The sequence below is a fragment of the Chionomys nivalis genome, chromosome 7 (genome assembly GCF_950005125.1).
Source record: "Chionomys nivalis chromosome 7, mChiNiv1.1, whole genome shotgun sequence".
In the NCBI taxonomy this organism is placed as follows: Eukaryota; Metazoa; Chordata; class Mammalia; order Rodentia; family Cricetidae; genus Chionomys; species Chionomys nivalis.
In genome coordinates this window covers 16947537-16965220 of record NC_080092.1, presented here as the reverse complement: position 1 = coordinate 16965220, position 17684 = coordinate 16947537, and the positions used below count along the sequence as shown (strand labels likewise).

At 36.3% G+C, this 17684-nt stretch overlaps 1 protein-coding gene across 1 annotated transcript in view; it reads left to right on the top strand.

The window, feature by feature from the left end:
* The window catches only part of Ranbp17 (RAN binding protein 17), a 329913-nt gene that overhangs the window by 10364 nt on the left and 301865 nt on the right, over positions 1 to 17684 (top strand). Inside the window, exon 3 of the mRNA XM_057775288.1 lies at positions 3906 to 3996. Coding sequence (XP_057631271.1) covers positions 3906 to 3996 — 91 coding nt within the window. The remainder of the gene's footprint in view (positions 1 to 3905; positions 3997 to 17684) is intronic.

The window sequence follows — 17684 nt, the reverse complement described above, 5'->3', positions numbered from 1 at the left end:
TAATAGAAATGGGTAATCAAGATGTAAGAATTAGCCAGTAAGAAGCTAGAGCAAATGGGCCAGGCAGTGTTTAAATGAATACAATTTGTGTGTTGTTATTTCGGGGCATAAGCTAGCCAGGCAGCCGGGAGCTGGGTGGCAGGAATGCAGCCCGCAGCTCCTTCAACACCAAGTTACATCTCCAGTCCTAACAATTTATTTCAGAAATAACTTAAAAAATCCAAATGTTGTAGGTAGTTATAATTAACTCTGGAAAAATCAAAGGATTGTTCAGAAGAGTGCTTACTGCCTCTTTATACCTTCATTCTATACATTCATAGCTGTCTATCTATCTACCTATCGATCAATTGAAGAACATTGACTCAGCAGTCAGCACATACTGAAACATAACCAATACCCTACAGCTTACTTGACCTATTTACATGAATTAAAGTAGTTCACTGTTTAGTTAGAGAGGCACATATCTATAAATAAAGAGGTATGAAATGATGTGGAAAATACCACAGAAAGAGACTTATGTTTTACAGAAAAGGTGACAAACTTTCCATAAAGGGCCATGTAGTATTTTAGGCTTTGTGAGTCAAAATTGGCATTTCATAATTATAATAATAGAGAAAGCAAATCCTCAAAGTTTTGTTTGTAGAATTCAAAATATAATCACCAAATGTAGTTTTTTATGTCATACAGGTTGGCTGATAAAATATTTGGAATTAATTGGAGTTTAAAGTTGGTGTTTCCTGTTATTGGACTTGATGGCAGATGTTCATATTTCATGCAGACTTATAATAATGCATTTTTTCTTCTCAATGGGATCTCACTGTGTGAGAACCTTGGCTGAACCTTGGCTGACCTTGAACTCCCTCTGTAAACCAGGCAGGTCTTGAATTCACAGAGATCCACCTGTTTTTGCTTTTAAAGTGCTGGTATTCAAGGTGTATCCTGTTATGCTGGCTAAGATTTTATACCTTTGAAAATATCTTCACAAACTTAGATGCTGCCAAACATTATACCAGTGCTTTGGCGTCTCATCTGCATTACGCATACTTTCACTTAGAAGGCATTTCTGTGTCTTAATCCTCTTGATATATGCCATTTTGCCTATCATTGTGTTGCAGATTAATAGTTTCCAATTAAAAATTAGGTAGAAGGTCTTCAGTTGCACAGCAAAATGGAAATTTTCATTATACTTGCATCAGTATAAACATTGCTATTGGGACTGTAGTTGGAGATGAGAAAACGTGTTGGGAATGGCGCTTCCACTACGTATTTTAGCTTCTCTCGGTGTCGGGCTTGTGAAGTGGCCTGGCGGTCCTTGTGACTCACACAATGTTAATTGTTTCCTAGTGACTTGAGTCTCACTCATCCTGCCATCCCCTGTATAAGTGCTATATCCTGCACATTAGGCACTAGGTTGTTCTCACTGAGAGAACAAGTTTGTTGTATGAACTAATTTGTAAAGCCATTTAATAGTGAAAAATAGTGGCTTTGCTTTATCTTTAAACTTTCACTGTCAGACCTGAGCATAAAAAAAAGAAAAAAATCCAATTTATCTCTGACAAGCTATTAGTCTGCCTTGTTGGGGGCAAGTCAGGGTATTCAGCATCTTGATCTGGCAGAAATCTCCACAGTGGAAGATGAGCTCACAAAAGTAAATGAGGTCTCCTGGTTCATTAAGTTAGGAGCAATTTAGATGTTCACTCGAGAATAAATGCTTATAATAAAGTGAGTGATACAGACTTCAAAATTATTACTATTATAATTATTTACAAGCTTTTGACCAGCCCTTTCTGCTTCATGTACTGTTGTCACACGTGTATAGCAGATTCTACCCAAGGTTTATATTTAATTAATGCTTCCTCAGCTCCTTTGAAAATATTCTGTCTGTAGTTCTACAGATTCTTCGTAAAAAGAAACAGTTCTTTAATTGCTTCCCATTCTTTCTTGACTACTAGAATAAGTAGATGGCAAGTGTCAGTAGCATTAATAGCATGAACAGTTATTAGTAACCTCAACCCATTCACTGAAAGCTAATGATAATCTTTGCAGTTTATTAGCCTTTCCTGTAAACTGGCTTCTCGTGTTGCTTCAGTGTCTGCCTCTGAGCATTTGTTCTCACTGAAAGGCCGGTGAAGTTTATTTTCTCTATACTAACTTCTCACTGAAAGGCTGGGGAAGTTTATTTTCTCTATACTAACTTCTCACTGAAAGGCTGGGGAAGTTTATTTTCTCTATACTAACTTCTCACTGAAAGGCTGGGGAAGTTTATTTTCTCTATACTAACTTCAGCCACTACAGTAGATAATGGTGACTAACTCATCATTAGTAAGGAACTCCCTTTTAGTTCACTTAAATAATGAGCCACTTGTAAACTTTCTTTGAGGAGGGAGGGGAAGAGGGTTTCTCTGTGTGTAGCCTTGGCTGTTCTGGAACTCATTCTGTATTCCGGGCTGGCCTTGAACTCACAGAGATCTACCTGCCTTTGCCTCCGGTGTGCTGGGATTAAAGGTGTGCACCACTGCCCAGCTGCTACTTGTAAACTTAACTTTGATTTCATTTTTTACGTCTTTTTAAAAAAGAAACTGCTGTTCTGACATAGTCTGTTTTAAATTTCAGAAAGACTACTGACTTTCTTAAGTTGAACTCTTGTTATGCCTGCTTAGTTTGAAATCGTTGACATATATAATTCTTTTTCCACAGGTAGCTGTAGCACCATTAGGGAAAACTCACTGATCTGCTACTAATTGAACACTATGCCTTGACATTTAGGCATTTTCTTCTTGACATGATGGCTATGTATTGATACGATAAAGGTTATGGCTTGTGTTGGCTCAGTCCCTGTGACACTCTGGAGACTGGAGTTGCATCACTACAGTCTGTGGCACATGAGCAGCAAGCAGCCGGGTTTGAGCGTAAACCAGGTCAGTTTAGCTGCTAGGATCTGCCATTACCCATGCAGTAAGCCTTGGACAGCAGGTAAACACCGGGCAAGGCTTTGTGCGTCATAAACTTCATCATCCTGAAGTTGAGATTGCACCTGCTTTTTACATGTTACAAAATACTGTTTAAAGTTGTTTTCAGTGGTTAAAACTGTGAAAACCATCTTTAGCTCACAGGTTACACGAAAATAGTATATTGTTTATGGATCTTTTTTTTTCCCCACCTTGTAATCTAGAGAAAAAGTACAATTTGGTAAGCAATTTTTGGGAGTAGAATGAATATATGAACTGAATTTTGAGGATGAACATGACTTTATAGTTTGAATACACTGTGGTATGTTCAGAAATTGGTGGTGAGGTTGGAGAGATGATCAGTGGTTACGAGCACTTGCTTTCCTTCTTGAGGATCCAGGGTCAGTTCACAACTCTCCCATCAGGTGCTTTACAGTGGCCTATAACTTCATTCCAGGAATCCGAGAACACCTGCACACATGTAGTGTGCATAAACTCATGTGAGCACACATGCATAAACACAAATTAAAAATGCAAATCTTTAAACAAAAGTGAAAGTTCATGGCCAGCCACAGTCAGAAATAAATCAGAAGGAACAGAGAAATCATGGCGGGGGAAGCACTGAAAAACTGTTTTGGGCGCAGCCTTCGGAAGCGTGTGTGCAGGTGTGTTTGGTGGTATAACGAGCACAGAGTGCGCAGAACTGCTAGGCCATGGTAAGAGTGTTTGGTTTAAGCTTGTTCAGACATTTATTTTCCATTTACTTGGTGCTGTTGAACTGACTCTACACCTCCTTCAACTGATGATGTGTTATGAGAGACTGCATTCATGGGTCTTATTTGTCATACATGTACAACTTTGGAGAACTCGACAAATTATTGTTTTTGCTTAGAAAAATTTCTTATTTTTTGACTATTCTATTTTTGTGATGATAATAAAAATTACTGTTCTTTACAGACATCCTATGCTCAGCTCCTTGCAGCAACATGTCTTTCAAAACTTGTTACCCGAATCAATCCTTTACCTGTAGAACAGAGGATAGACATCAGTAAGTGATTCATTAATTTTTTAACAAATTATATTTTAAAAATAAAAATTTCCTTTTAAATTTGCTGAACTTTTTATTATTGTAACTTAGTTTTATTATTATTATAAGATTGGTAATTAAGCCTTATTCATGCATTGATTATGACGTGAAAGATAAGGCAATATATAATTATAAAGTGTTGTTAATTTTATAATTATATTGTATACGTGGTATTTGTTAAGATTTTCACCATCATGTTTTATCCTCCAAATAATGAATTATCCTTCTTTTACAAATTAGTAAATTATTGATGGGTTCTGACTGGCTTAGGCTTACATGACTGGGAAATAGAGTTGTCATTTAAATCCCCTAAATCTGCATAGAGTTCATGCTGTTACTTGATAGGCAACTGAATGCCCAGAAAGAAACCAGCTCTGTAATATTGCTCAGGTTCCTAATCCAGAGTTAGTTGGGATACATTTAAAACCAATAGCTGATTCCTACTTGCAGTAAGAATAACATTGAGTAGTTATTTGTATGTTTTGGGAGTAATACACTTTACATTTTTATGTATGTGTAAGTTTGCATTTCATATGGACAAACCTAATAATTCAGGTATGAGATTACTTTATCTTTGTAATAGAAACAGATTATTGTCTCATTTCTGTTCTTTAGACTCAATGTTGTTTATATATCTGTATTAGAAAAATGAAAATATCTGATGTGTTAGGAATCTTCAAGTTAAAAATTCACTGGTTAGAATCATAGTGATGTAGTTTGCCTCATTTCCTAACAGTCTTCAGAAGGTTCTTCAGTCTCTAGAAAGTTGTACATGTAAGAAAGCATCATAAAAACAGTGATTCAAATAGTGTAAGCATGAGTCATGAAACTTAGGACATATTTTAAATAGACTTAATTTTTTTAGAGCACTTCTGGGCTCTTAGAAAAACTGAACAGAAGCTGTAGAGTGCCCTTATACCCCTTGCTCCCCTCATGGATAGCCTCTCCTGGATACCAACATCAGGATTGTATATTCTGTAGATTTTGGCAACATACAATGGCATGTGTCGCTACTATAACAGTGTATGAAGTAAGTACACTATCCTAAAAACCCTGTGCTCTGACAGCTCTTCCCTCCTTACCTCATCTCCGGGCTTTAAATAACCTCCATTGTTTTCCTTCCAGATTAGCGTGTTGGGAGAATCATAGTGTGTAGCTTTCTCAAAGTTCCTTCTTTCATTTATAATAGTATGTTTGCTTAAGATTCTTCCATGTCTTCTCTTGACTACTCAATAATCTCATTTCTCTTTAGTGATGATTAATAATTCTTCATTGTCTGAATGTACCTAAGTGATAGTTGTTTCTAAGTTTTGAAAAATTGTAAGTAAAGTTGCCATTGACACCCATAAGCAGATGTACATGGTCGCTTGTAATCCTAGCGCATGGGAGACTGGGGTAGGAGGTTCCCACATTTAAGGCCAGCCTTAAATGAGTTGAAGGTTATCCTGTTTGGGGGCAGGGTGGGGACAGAGCGCACAAACAAACGAAACCTGAGGTAATGGAGAGAAGACCTCTTGCTGTTTCTGATCTCAGTGGGAGACTGTTTTAAATATCTCACTAAACATGACATCATTGTAGTTTTTATTTTCCAGGAGTATTCTGGATCAAGTTGAGAGAGTTTCTCTTCATTCTTGGTTGAGGTTTTTCTTGTTCTTTTTTCTTCTGAGATAGGGTTTCTCCTTGTCGCATGGCTATCTTTGAACTTGCTCTGTAGATCAGGCTAGCCTCAAACTCAGAGATCTGCCATCTCTGAGTGCTGGGATTAAAGGTGTGCACTACCACTGCCCAGCTCTTGGTTGAGGTTTGTTTTTTTTTAAATCATAAATGGATATTACATTTGTTAAATGCTTTTTTATATAAGTTGATATTATCATGTGGTTTTCATTCTGTATGCTGTTGATGATTTTATATGTTGAGCCAGCCTTGCATACCCAAGATAATTTCTTCTTTGTCCTGCTCTTTAGTTCTTTATACATCATTGGATTCCATTTGCTGAAATGCTGAGAGTTTTTACAGGTCTGTTCCTGAGATGTTTGGTTTCTAGGTTTGTGTTCTTGAAATATTTTCAGTTTGTACATTAAGATAATTTGGGGGACAGGGCTTGTAGTCAGGGATGGGATGCTCGCCTAACATGCATGAAGACCTGGGATGCATTCCTGGATGTGCAATAAAATAAATAAAAGATAATTTTGGACTGAAATAAGTTGGGTAGGTTTCTTTCTACTTCTTTCTTTTTTGTTTTTGTTTCTGTTTTTTGAGACAGGGTTTCTCTGTGTAGCCCTGACTGCCCTGAAACGTACTCTGCAGACCAGGCCGGCCTCCACCTCAGAGATTCACCCACTTCTGCCTCCAAGTGCCAGGATTAAAGGCGTGCCACCACCTCCCGGATGTTTTCTGTGCTCTCAACTTATTTTTATTGATAGGTATTTCCTAACTGTCTGGTACTGTTCACTAGTTGACTCATCTAGTTCTGGTGCTTTTGCTTTGGAAGATTATTGTATTATTTACTGTTGTGTTTCTGTGACCACAAACATGAGAGGATGGTTTAAAGGAGGGTGGCTTAATTTGATTCATGGTTTCAGAGTCCTCATTTCATGTTTGTTTGGCCCCATGTTCTTCAACATAGTTGGCAGTCGGAGCTGTGACAAAGGCTGGTGTGGATGAGGAGGGGGCAGAAGAATAATGCCAGCACTCACCTGGCTTTCTCCCCCCACCCCTTTTATTCTGTTAAGGTCTCAGGTCCATAGGGTGAAGTTGCTGATATTCATGGTAGTTCTTCCTACCTTGGTTAGTCTCTCTGGAAACCCTGTTATGGACACATCCAGAGGTGTGTTTCACCAGTCTGAGGTGATTCCAGATCAGCCAAGTGGACAAAAAAAATTGTCTGACTGTACTTAGTTACATATTACTATACATATTTCTTTAATAGTTACAAATATTTAGATTATATATATGACTATTGTGAAAATAGAATTTTTTAAGAGTAAGGAGTACAGATATTATTTACAGTGATTTGGCTTCTGATTTTTTAATAATACTTTGATTCTATGTAAACGATACTCAAAAATATGGATTTTGATCTTGTGTTGGTGATATAAGGTCACTCTTGTGATACTAGACAGTGGCAATAAGCTGTAGATTTTGTTTTCTACAAGGGTGAACAGTTGATATTGTATACTGTGTTGCGACACTATAATGTTTGTAGTTATGTAGTAAGTACATTTTCAACTTATGATGGTTTGCTGGACTTGATGTGGTTCAGTTGGTAAAGTTCCTGCCTAGCATATGCAGGCTTCATGTCAGTCACCATCACTGCACAGACTGGGCATGGTGGTGCAAGGCTGTCATCCCAGGACTTAGAAGGTAGAGAGGCATGAGAATCAGAAATTTAGTTCATCCTTGACTGCATAGCAAGTTCAAGGCCAGCCTGGACACTTGGCCCTGTCTCTCTCATGTACATACAAAAAGTCTCACACACACATTCAAAAAATCGAGTAACTTTTTTTTTTTTAAAAAAAAAAGTGGTGAATGAAATTTGGGGAGAAAAGAAAGTGGACATGTACAAGAAAATTTCACGTAAAAAATGGTGAGTTTTCTTTTACTTTCTTTAGTTTGACTCAAGAGTTCTTGTTTCTGTCAGTAGATTAGAATTTTTGTCATGATATGATATGTCTAATAGGCATGTATAGTAATAGACATGTGAGTTAAAATGAAAAGTGTATAGAATGGCCAGACCAGTCACATTGCTTTTTCAGATCAATATAAATCCTCAGTCTTAGATGATCCATTATTTCCTCATAAACACCGTTGCCAGGTTCTGTGCCCACCACACTATTTTCTACCATTACTAGCTGTTGCATTACAAAAGATTTCTACACTAGCCCAGAATGGAGTATAATAAAGGTTTATTTATTAGGGGTAAACTCACAAAAAGAGTAGGGATCTGCAGTCCTCTACGTGCTCTGGGAATTGGAACTAAATCCAGCAGCCAAGAGGACCATGCATGCTTTTTGTCTGCAAATATAGTACATGAGACCACGCCCAAAGTGGGCCAGTATCTTAAAGGCTATTGGCTGAAGGAGTTCTCACAGCCCCCCCTTTTGTCTAAATAAGAGAGTTCTAAGCCTAATACAAAACTACATAGAGTAAGAACAAATATCAGATATAAAAATTAGAATTACAACCAGCATGAACATCAAGCAAGAAACATATGCTAAATGTTTCAATAGTTATCCTATCCAAAAGAGTCTAAGTCTTATTAGAAATGGCTAAGTCATGAGAGAAAAATAGCTACAACTATCTAGTATTTAACTCTATTAAAGACCTAAGAAGGAAAATAATATTACTTGAGTAAACAGGAAGTTCAATCAAGCAACTTCTAAAAGGTGCAAGAAATGACAGACAATCACCTACCTGGACAGTCATTCAAAGTCTTATTTACAATGATAGGGCAATCAACTTTGGCTAAGGCCTAGTGTGACAGATCATTTCCAGAGGCAGGAAAATTTTCAGAACTGTCTTACTATGTCTTGGCAAGGTTTGGCAGTCTGTTTGTCCTGTCTGAACACCAGGCATTTCGTCAGTGGTCGAGGCAGGGGCAGTTCTTTCCCAGAGGCCAGTTTTGCCAAGAAGAAAACAAGCTCCAAGTGGAGTGTTCTTGGTGCCCAACATTCTCTTGGGAATAGATATGTGCTAGGAGCAATGATATCTCACATCAACAGAATTCTAAGTTATTTAAATGCCATATTCTGTAGTTCTTTGAAATAGTTGAAGATTACCTATCTATGCGGAATACAATCTCTGTGCATCTAAAGAACCTGATTAGTTAACCATAAGTATGACAAACATGGATGACTATTGACCTATAATTCTTAATACCTATATAGCTTTAAAACTAGGCCTTCATATTATGATATTAAACAGTCTTTAAACAAATGTGCAGCAAATGAGGACAATGACCTCAAAATGTAAACAATTTATAAGTGTCTTGATCAGAGGTAGAAATGTATAATGCAATATATGAATATATCCTAAAATTGCATCAATATGTAAATATCTTAAGCAGAGATAGAAACATGCATACATACAATATGACAAAATAACTGAAGATTTGCACAAATATTGTACACAGAAATATGAGCATATTCAATATAACAAAGATAATTTGAATTTATATCAATATATAAGAATCTATACCAGTGTAAATTGTCTATAGATAATAGTTCACAAGTATTCTCACTATTACTCCTATTATTATTAGTGCGAATAAGCTTACACTAATTTACCTATTATCCCATTTAATCCTCCCCCCCTTTTTTAAAGAGATCCCTGGGCCTACTTAATTTCTAACCTCAACCCTATACCACTTATAACCAACTCCTAATAGATGTCCCTGACCCTGAGGACAAACTTTGTTGGGAGAGGGGACATGTGTTTTAGAATTACTTTTAGCTGTCATGAGTGCAATGTTATTTCTATGGGATCCTGTAAAAACTAAAATGATTACGTTTCAAGATTACTCTCTGGTACAATTGTAGATAGTCTCTGAGTCATCTGTTGGGTTTTTTTGTGGTTTTTTTTGGAAGTTTTTATTTGAAGTTCTGACCGGAACGTTGTAAGAAGGTCACCATCTCAGCTAGCGAGGTTGGCATCATCTCGAGCAGTTTGTAACCCAAAACCAATCTTAAAGTGGTGCTATCAGCATCATGATGTTATATCAACCAGGTGGAATTGTTGTTGTGGGGCCCCATCTTCTTCCTGAAAACTTCAAATATTACTGCATGAAAATTTATTGTTTGTTGTGAAAAACATAAGCATTCATATAGACATATATTTAACAAAAGGTACCATAGAGACAAAGTAGGTATGGGGAGAAGTAAAAGTTTCTCTAAATTTCTTTCCTTCTGTCCCATACCAGATGGCTCCTGATATGAGACAGAAGCTCTGAGTTTTTCTTTTAACAACATGCTTGGCTTTAGCCACTGTCTAGCTCCAAAGCCAGATTTGATTTTGAAGTGAGTTGTGACTACATTATACTGAGAAGTAGGGCGATATGTATGTTTAGGTAGTGAAATTTTACCTCCAGAGGATATGGGTACCATAAGTCAGATTTCTCTTTGCTTGATGATTCTTTCTCGATAGCTATCACTTCTTCTTTAGGCATCTAGATGGCCAAGGCCTCTCTACTTTCTGAAAATGTGTGTATCCTGCAAAGGCAAGAACAGAACCTTGCCCCAATCCTTATGAGATTTCCTTACTACCTGTAGGATTGTCATCTCTGTGGATGAGCTGTCATTTCTCTTTATCGAGAGGAGTCTCTTTTTCAAACTGAATCTTTATTAATTTTGATGATATCCATAGCTTTTCTTCTTCTGTGGAAACAAGAGTGATACCTCTTCCCCAACGTAGCACATCTCCTGATTTCCGTTCTGAGGTAAACACATCCTTGAAATATACTGGCTGGCTTAATTGAGAAGGGTTTTTTTGTTTTTGCATTTTTATTGTCCAGTGTCTCTCTGCTGCTGTTGTTCTCTCTCATTAGCATTAAGAAAATTAAGACTAATAAAGCATTGTGTAATCTAGTTCTGGTGGTATTTTCCACCCCTTTTTGTTTGTTTAACATATCCTTTGTAGTTTGACTTGATCTTATCTATAACTGTCTGACCTGTAGGATTGTGTGGCATACCTTAATATGCTTTATATTACAATAAGCAAAAAACTGTTTCATTTTCTTAGGCACATATGCTGGACCACTGTCTGTATTTGTGCAGGTATACCCATGATTGCCATAATTTCTAATAAATGCATGATTACTGAACCAGCCTTTTCTGAACTCAAAGCAGTTGCCCATTGAAAACCTAAATAGGTGTCAGTGGTTTGGTGTGCATACCTTAATTTTCCAAAATCTTCAAAGTGGAACACATCCATCTGCCAGATTTCATTCCTTTGAGTACCCTTTGGGTTACTTCCTGCAGGTAGCAGTGTTTGGTTATAGAAAGAACAAGTAGGACATCTTATAATCTCCTTAGCTTGTTGTCATGCAATAGAAAACTCCTTTTTTAAACCTTTGCTATTGACATGATTATTTTAAATGAAATTTTGAAGCCTTTAGCACGTTTTCAATTCGTAATTGATCAATTTCTGTATTACCTTGTGCTAGAGGGCCTGGCAGACCCATATGGGATTTGATGATTTGTGTTATCTATGTGGAACAAAGCCTATTATGTCTTGAACCTAAATAAATAATGAAGTCAATTTTGTATCATATGGTATAAATTTAGTGGTTTTAATATGCAAAACAACTCTTTCTTGAATATTGCAAATCAGTAACTATATTGAGAGGTTCTTTAAAATCCTTTAGTACCATGAGAATAGCATGTAATTTTGACTTTTGGGCAGACTTATAAGGGCTTTGTTTTATTTTACTTTATCTTAAGAACTATTTCTGTATTTCTGTATCTTAAAGGCTATTGGCTGAAGGAGTTTCCACAGCAACTAGTATAATTAGCAATAGCTTTTTGTTGATTATTAGTCAGATACCATTTGCCCAGCTTAGTTCTGAAGTATCTTCATAAGCTTGTCACCGAAGAGCCATCCTTGTTTAGGTGACCTTATATTTCTATCAGTATCGTCAAGTTCCTTGTGTTAGAAGGTCTTCCTCTCATACCAACTTATTTCTCCCTCAGTACCTGCTCTTATGTGGTTTCAGTGGACTGGAATTGTATTCTTTTTATATTTAGACAAATGTGTAGTTTAGGTGTGCTTGCTTTTATAAATCAGCCCTCTTTCCTTTCTTCCCTTCTTTCTTCTTTTTATCTTAACAAAGCATATACACATTACATCATAAAAAACAGTTCAGTGCTGGCAAAAAAGTCACCATGGCAGAATCACTCTGTTATAAGCCTTTAGTAAAATGCTTCATTTTAGTAAATTTATGGGTGTATGAACATTCTCTAACATTTGGTGTTAGAACATTTTCATCCCCCTAGAAAGATCCTTTGGAAGCTGTCTCTGCCCCCAACCCCTAACATACTTTTTGCTTCCCATAAATGACTTTTTTGTAGATGTTTCACAGAAATCAGATCATAGCATATGTAGTTCTTTTGCACAAATGTGGTACCTTTCACTAATCAAAACGGTGAGTCTCATCATTTTGTCTCATCAGTATGTCATTCCTGTTTATTACGTTCCTTATGTATATATGACTTTTAAAACCTGTTCACTACTAGTCAATGACCTTGTTGGCCATTTGAATTTCACCTCTTTATCACCACAGCAGTTATACTTCAAACATTCAGTTATGAACCTTTGTATGGTCCAGTTTTCCTCATTTTTCTACATAATCCCTAGGAATGAAGTTTCTGAGTTATAAGGTAAGTTTGTGCAAACATCTCAGAAGTCCTCCAACTATTTTCCCAAATGCCTGTGGTCTTAACAGTGTGTAAAGATTCTGATTGTCCCCGCCTCCACCTTAACTCTTTTTTCCCTTATGTGTGTTCATGTGTGCAAATATTTTAATCCAGAGCCATCTCTCCAGCCTCTATATTTCCTGATCTTTTTCTTCTTGTATTTTTACAGTAGTTCCTAAGCTCCTCCAGGCAGAGGTGATCACTCATTTCTTAAGGTGTTGATGGAGTTGTTTCCATTGAAGCAATTTTAGTTGGGTAGCTTGTGGTTGACTTTGCTGTGTTAACTCTTTTGTAAGCACTACTTTATTTTCATACTTTAAAAAATACTTTGTGTTCTGACTATCAATATTGTAAGGTATTATATTTTTATGTCACATACCTAAGATCAGGCTTTAAAAATATGGTTATAGACTTTTATCCTCACAATAAGCATTTGTTTATTTGTTTCAAGCTATTGAAGATTAAGCACACTGCCTCCTGCATGTGAGGCAAGCACACTACCACTGAGCCATGTCCTCATAGCACAAATAATAAAAACCCAGAGTTTTCAACCTGAAGTTCAGAAAAGCAAAGCAGCCATGCCACTAGAGAACTCTTACCTCTATGAAATCTTGAGACTGAAAGAGAGCGAGTTCCTGTCTCATCCCACCTTATATTCCTCTCTAGTGCTGGGATTAAAGACATGCACCACCACTGCCAGGCCATTATGGTTAATAAGTGTGATTGCTGGGATTAAAGGTGTGTGCCACCACTGCCTAGTCAGTATGGCTGACTAGTGTGACTGTTTTGTATTCTGAGCTTCAGGCAAGCTTTATTTATTAAAGTATAAATGAAATACCAATACATTTCCCTTTTTTGTCTGAAATAAAAAAGCTATAGCTAATATAAGAAAAACTAGATACAATAAGTATAATAACTGTATACAGTATATACAGGTAATAAATACATCAACAATGTTTAGTCTATTTACATTTGACAAATTCAAAGAAAACACTCCATATCTATCCTGTCTTGGTAAGTCCAAAGTCTTGTACCTAATTTACTTTCTATTATAACTTTCTGCATCTGGAAAACAAGGAAAACAACAATTATCTAGTCTTCGACTCCCTCAGAGACCCAAGAATGAAATAATATTAACTGAGTAAGCAGGAAGTGCGAGCAAGCAACTTTCAAGAAATGCGAGAAATGACAGAAACAGCTAGCTCCCTGGACAGTCACCCAAAGATCCTCTGCAATGTTAGAACATCCATCTTCAACCTACAGGCCTGTCGTATCCGACAGACTTTTCTGTGAAGCAGGATATTCTGAAGAGCTGTCCTTGTCCTGCCTTGTCTTGACAGTGTTTAGCAGACACTCTCTTTTGTGTTCTGTTTGTCTTCTTAGGACAACATACTGTCAGCAGTTGAGGCACATGTTTTCTTGTCCAGTGGCTTAATTTTGCCACAAAGAAAGTAAATTCCATGTGAAGTTTCTTCAATTCCCATTATCTTCTCTGAAGTAGATTAGTGCTGCCAGGAGCACACATGTCTCATTGTTATGAAAAAAAGAGCCTATGTTATTAAAACATCTTAAATGCCATATTCTATAGATTGCTGAAGTGTTTGAAAATGACATGTCTATCTAAAATATATCTGTTTGATCTTGAAAACATACCTTGTGTGACTACCAGAAAGATTAAAATAGATTTTAACTATTAATCTGCATTTTCTTTTTATCCTAAACAGTTGGTAATAATAAATTTCAAGGACTAGAAATTTGCATTACATTGTTAAATGAACTGTATAGATGCAATACTTTGAACAAGAGTAAAAATATATGTAACAGTATGTTCTAATAAAATTAATCTCAAATTTGTATCAATATACAAAATTTGTATACAATATACAAAAATTCAATCCAATGTAAAACATTTAAAACTTGTAGTTGCTATTTAAAAGGAAATTCAGTAATCTTTTTATCTTATATCTATGTCCTCCCTGTTTTCTTTTCAGAGTAGATTCAATGATATACCCTTTTATCCTATCATATCTGTATCCCCCTTTTTCTTTTCAAACAAGAACCCTGAATCTAATCCCCTTTGTTCAACTCTCCTCCTAAATGTTACCAGTAACAACTGGTAACTCCCCTACCCAAACAATGACAAATATCCATAACCTTTGAACGACCAAAACTCCCCCACCCCACTTCTTGGGAATGTGGGCATTGTATTCTTAAATTTACTTCCTGCTGTCTGAGGGGCGACGATATCTTTAGGAGATCCTGAAAAGAAAAATTGGGTTTAATTTTCAAGTCCTGGAAGAGGTAGTTTTATCATTTGTTGTCCAATATCTGCATAATGGGAAAAGGTAAGACTTGCCTCAAGTCCTGGGTAGAGTAGTCTGTGAGGCTGGATCATTTCAGCTAGACACCTCAAAATTGCTCTGAGCAGTTTTTAGTCTAACACTGGTGGTGTTTTTCAACTTAGTGGTGTTTTCTTAGTCTTGGAGGAATCATTGTGGGGCACAGTCCTCCTTTTAGAGACTTCAAAGGTCCTTGTTAGGCATACTCATGGTTCACTGCAGAAAACTGACAGAGGCTAGGCATAAGCCTTTAAACCCAGCACTAGGGAGGCTGAGGCAGGTGGATCTCTGAGTTCAAGGTCAGTCTGGTCTACAAGAGCTAGTTTCAGGGTTCTAAGACAGGCTCCAAGACAGGGGAAACCTTCTCTCGAAAAAACAAACAAAAAGATAAATAAATAAAAAGCTGAAAGAGACTCAAACCTGAAATTATGTACATGAAACCTTTTTCTAGAATTAGTTAGTACTCTATAAGACCATTAATATCATAACAAAAAAGTTTAGAACATCTATATGTATTAATCTTATGAAACTGATACCTTAAGAAAAGGTGTTAAAGAGTCAATATAAAACCAAAGGATTATGAGATTTTAGTGGCAATAAAATAGTCCTTAAATTTCTCTTTTTCTTCTGTCCCATATCAGGTGTCTCTTCTAACATGAGGCAGAGATTTTGAATTTCACTTTAATAAGCATGCTTAGGTTTAGAGAAGGAGAGAGCCGCACTTCAACTACAAAGCTAGCTTTACTCTTTAATTGAACTGGGGCTATAAAAAGACCATTTGCATTGTGTGTCTGTAGAGAACAGCAGAAACAAACATTTAGGAAGATTTATGAAATTTTATCCTGTTGGAAATGTGATATACCAATAGACCAGTTTACTCTTTTTCTTGATACTTTTTTTTTTCCTGGATGACTTGTCCTTTTTCTTCAGAGGTCTCATTTGTCCAGTAGTCCTCAGATTCCTTAGCTGGATACCTTTATTCCCCTGAAAAAACAGAAACAAAACCCTTCTCCAACCCTAATTTTGGGGAGATTCTCTTTTGGCAAATTATATTTGATCAAATGGAAAGTATTTGTTTTATACATTAGTTTAGATTAAATGATCATGCTGTTTGATGAACTTTCCTTCTAATTGTCTCGTGTTCAAATCAAATATCAATTTTGATGGTATCCATAGCTTTTCTTCTCTTGTGGAAACAACCCATTTCCCAAAATGGGAACATATTAGTACATGTTTGGTTTCCATTATGAGGTCAATACATCTTTAAAGTATATTGACTGATTTAATTCCATAGATTTTTCTACTATCCAATGTCTCTCCGCAGCAGCTGTTCCTTTCTCATTAGCATTTAGAAAATTCAAAGTTAATAAAGCATTATGCAATCTATTTCTGGGGGTATTTATTATCCCTGTCTGTTTATTTAACATATTCTTTAGAGTTTGGTTTGATCTTTCTATAACTGACTGCTCTGTAGAATTGTGTGGTATACCTGTAATATGCTTTATATTATAATAAGCAAAAAGCTTTCATTTTCTTAAAGACATATGGTGGAGCATTGTCTGTTTTTATTTGTATAGGTATATTTATGATGGCCATAACTTCTAGCAAATGTGTGATTACTGAATCAGCCTTTTCTGAACTCAAAGCAGTTGCCTAGTTGCCCATTGTAGATGCCCATAGTAGGCATCAATGGTGTGGTATACATATTTTAGTTTTTCAAATTCTACAAAATGGAACATATCTATCTGCCAGATCTCATTCCTTTGAGTACCCTTTGGGTTACTTCTTGGAGGTCGTGGTGTTCCGTTGTATAAAGAACAATAGGACATTTCCTTGGCTTGTTGCCACATGATGGAAAAGTTTTTTTTTTTTTTTTAACCATTTGCTATTGACATGATTTTTTAATGAAGTTCTGTGGCCTTCAACACATTTCCAATCAGTAATTAATTGATTTCTGCATTACCTTGAGCTAGAGGACTGGCAGACCCATATGGGATCATATTGTGTTATGTATATGGGATGATGTCTATTTCTGATTATATCTTGTAACCGAATAAATAATAGTCAATTCTGTATCATCTGGTATAAATTCAGCCATTTCAATATTCAAAACAAATTCTTTCTGCATATTGCAAATTGTTAACTATGTTGAGAAGTTCTTTAAAATCCCTTAATACCATAAGATTAGTATATAATTTAACTTTTGGACAGAATCATAAGGGCTTAGAATCACTTTACTTAAATTTTCTGATTTGTAACCTGCCTTTCCTGCTTTATTTGCATCAGTATAGAATGTAGGGGCTCCAGTTATTGGTGCATCTGGTACAGTGCCAGGAAGGATCCAGTTAGTTCTCTTTATATGTTGATTTCTCTTGCTTTTGGGATAGTAGTTGTTCATCTCACCCAAAAAATTACTACAAGCTCTTTGGCAGGTTCACTTTCTTTCTGTTATTTGTTAATTTTATCATTATCAAATGGTGCTATAATTTCTGCTAATTGATGAAGTCTCAATTTGCCTTTTAAAAGTAACTCAGAGACCTTTTCCACATAAGCTTTTTGAAAAGATCTATTCTAAGATAATATCTTCCCTCTGCACTAAAATTCCTGTAGAGCAATGTTTGGAGGGTAATATGACCAGAATGCAGTTAAGATTTGGATCCACACGATCCTCATGTGCCTTCTGTAGTTTCTCTTCGATCAAAGACAATTTTCTCTCAACTTCAGCTGATAATTCCCTGGGTCCTTGTCACCATCTAAGGTGTTGTTTAAATTAATCAGGCCATCAAGACCTATCCTAATAATACACTGTAGATGGAAAATATCTTCTATCAGGCTTTGGAGGTCATAAGAGTCTGCAATTGATCTCACCTAATTTGCACCTTTGTGCTCTAATTTTTGTAAA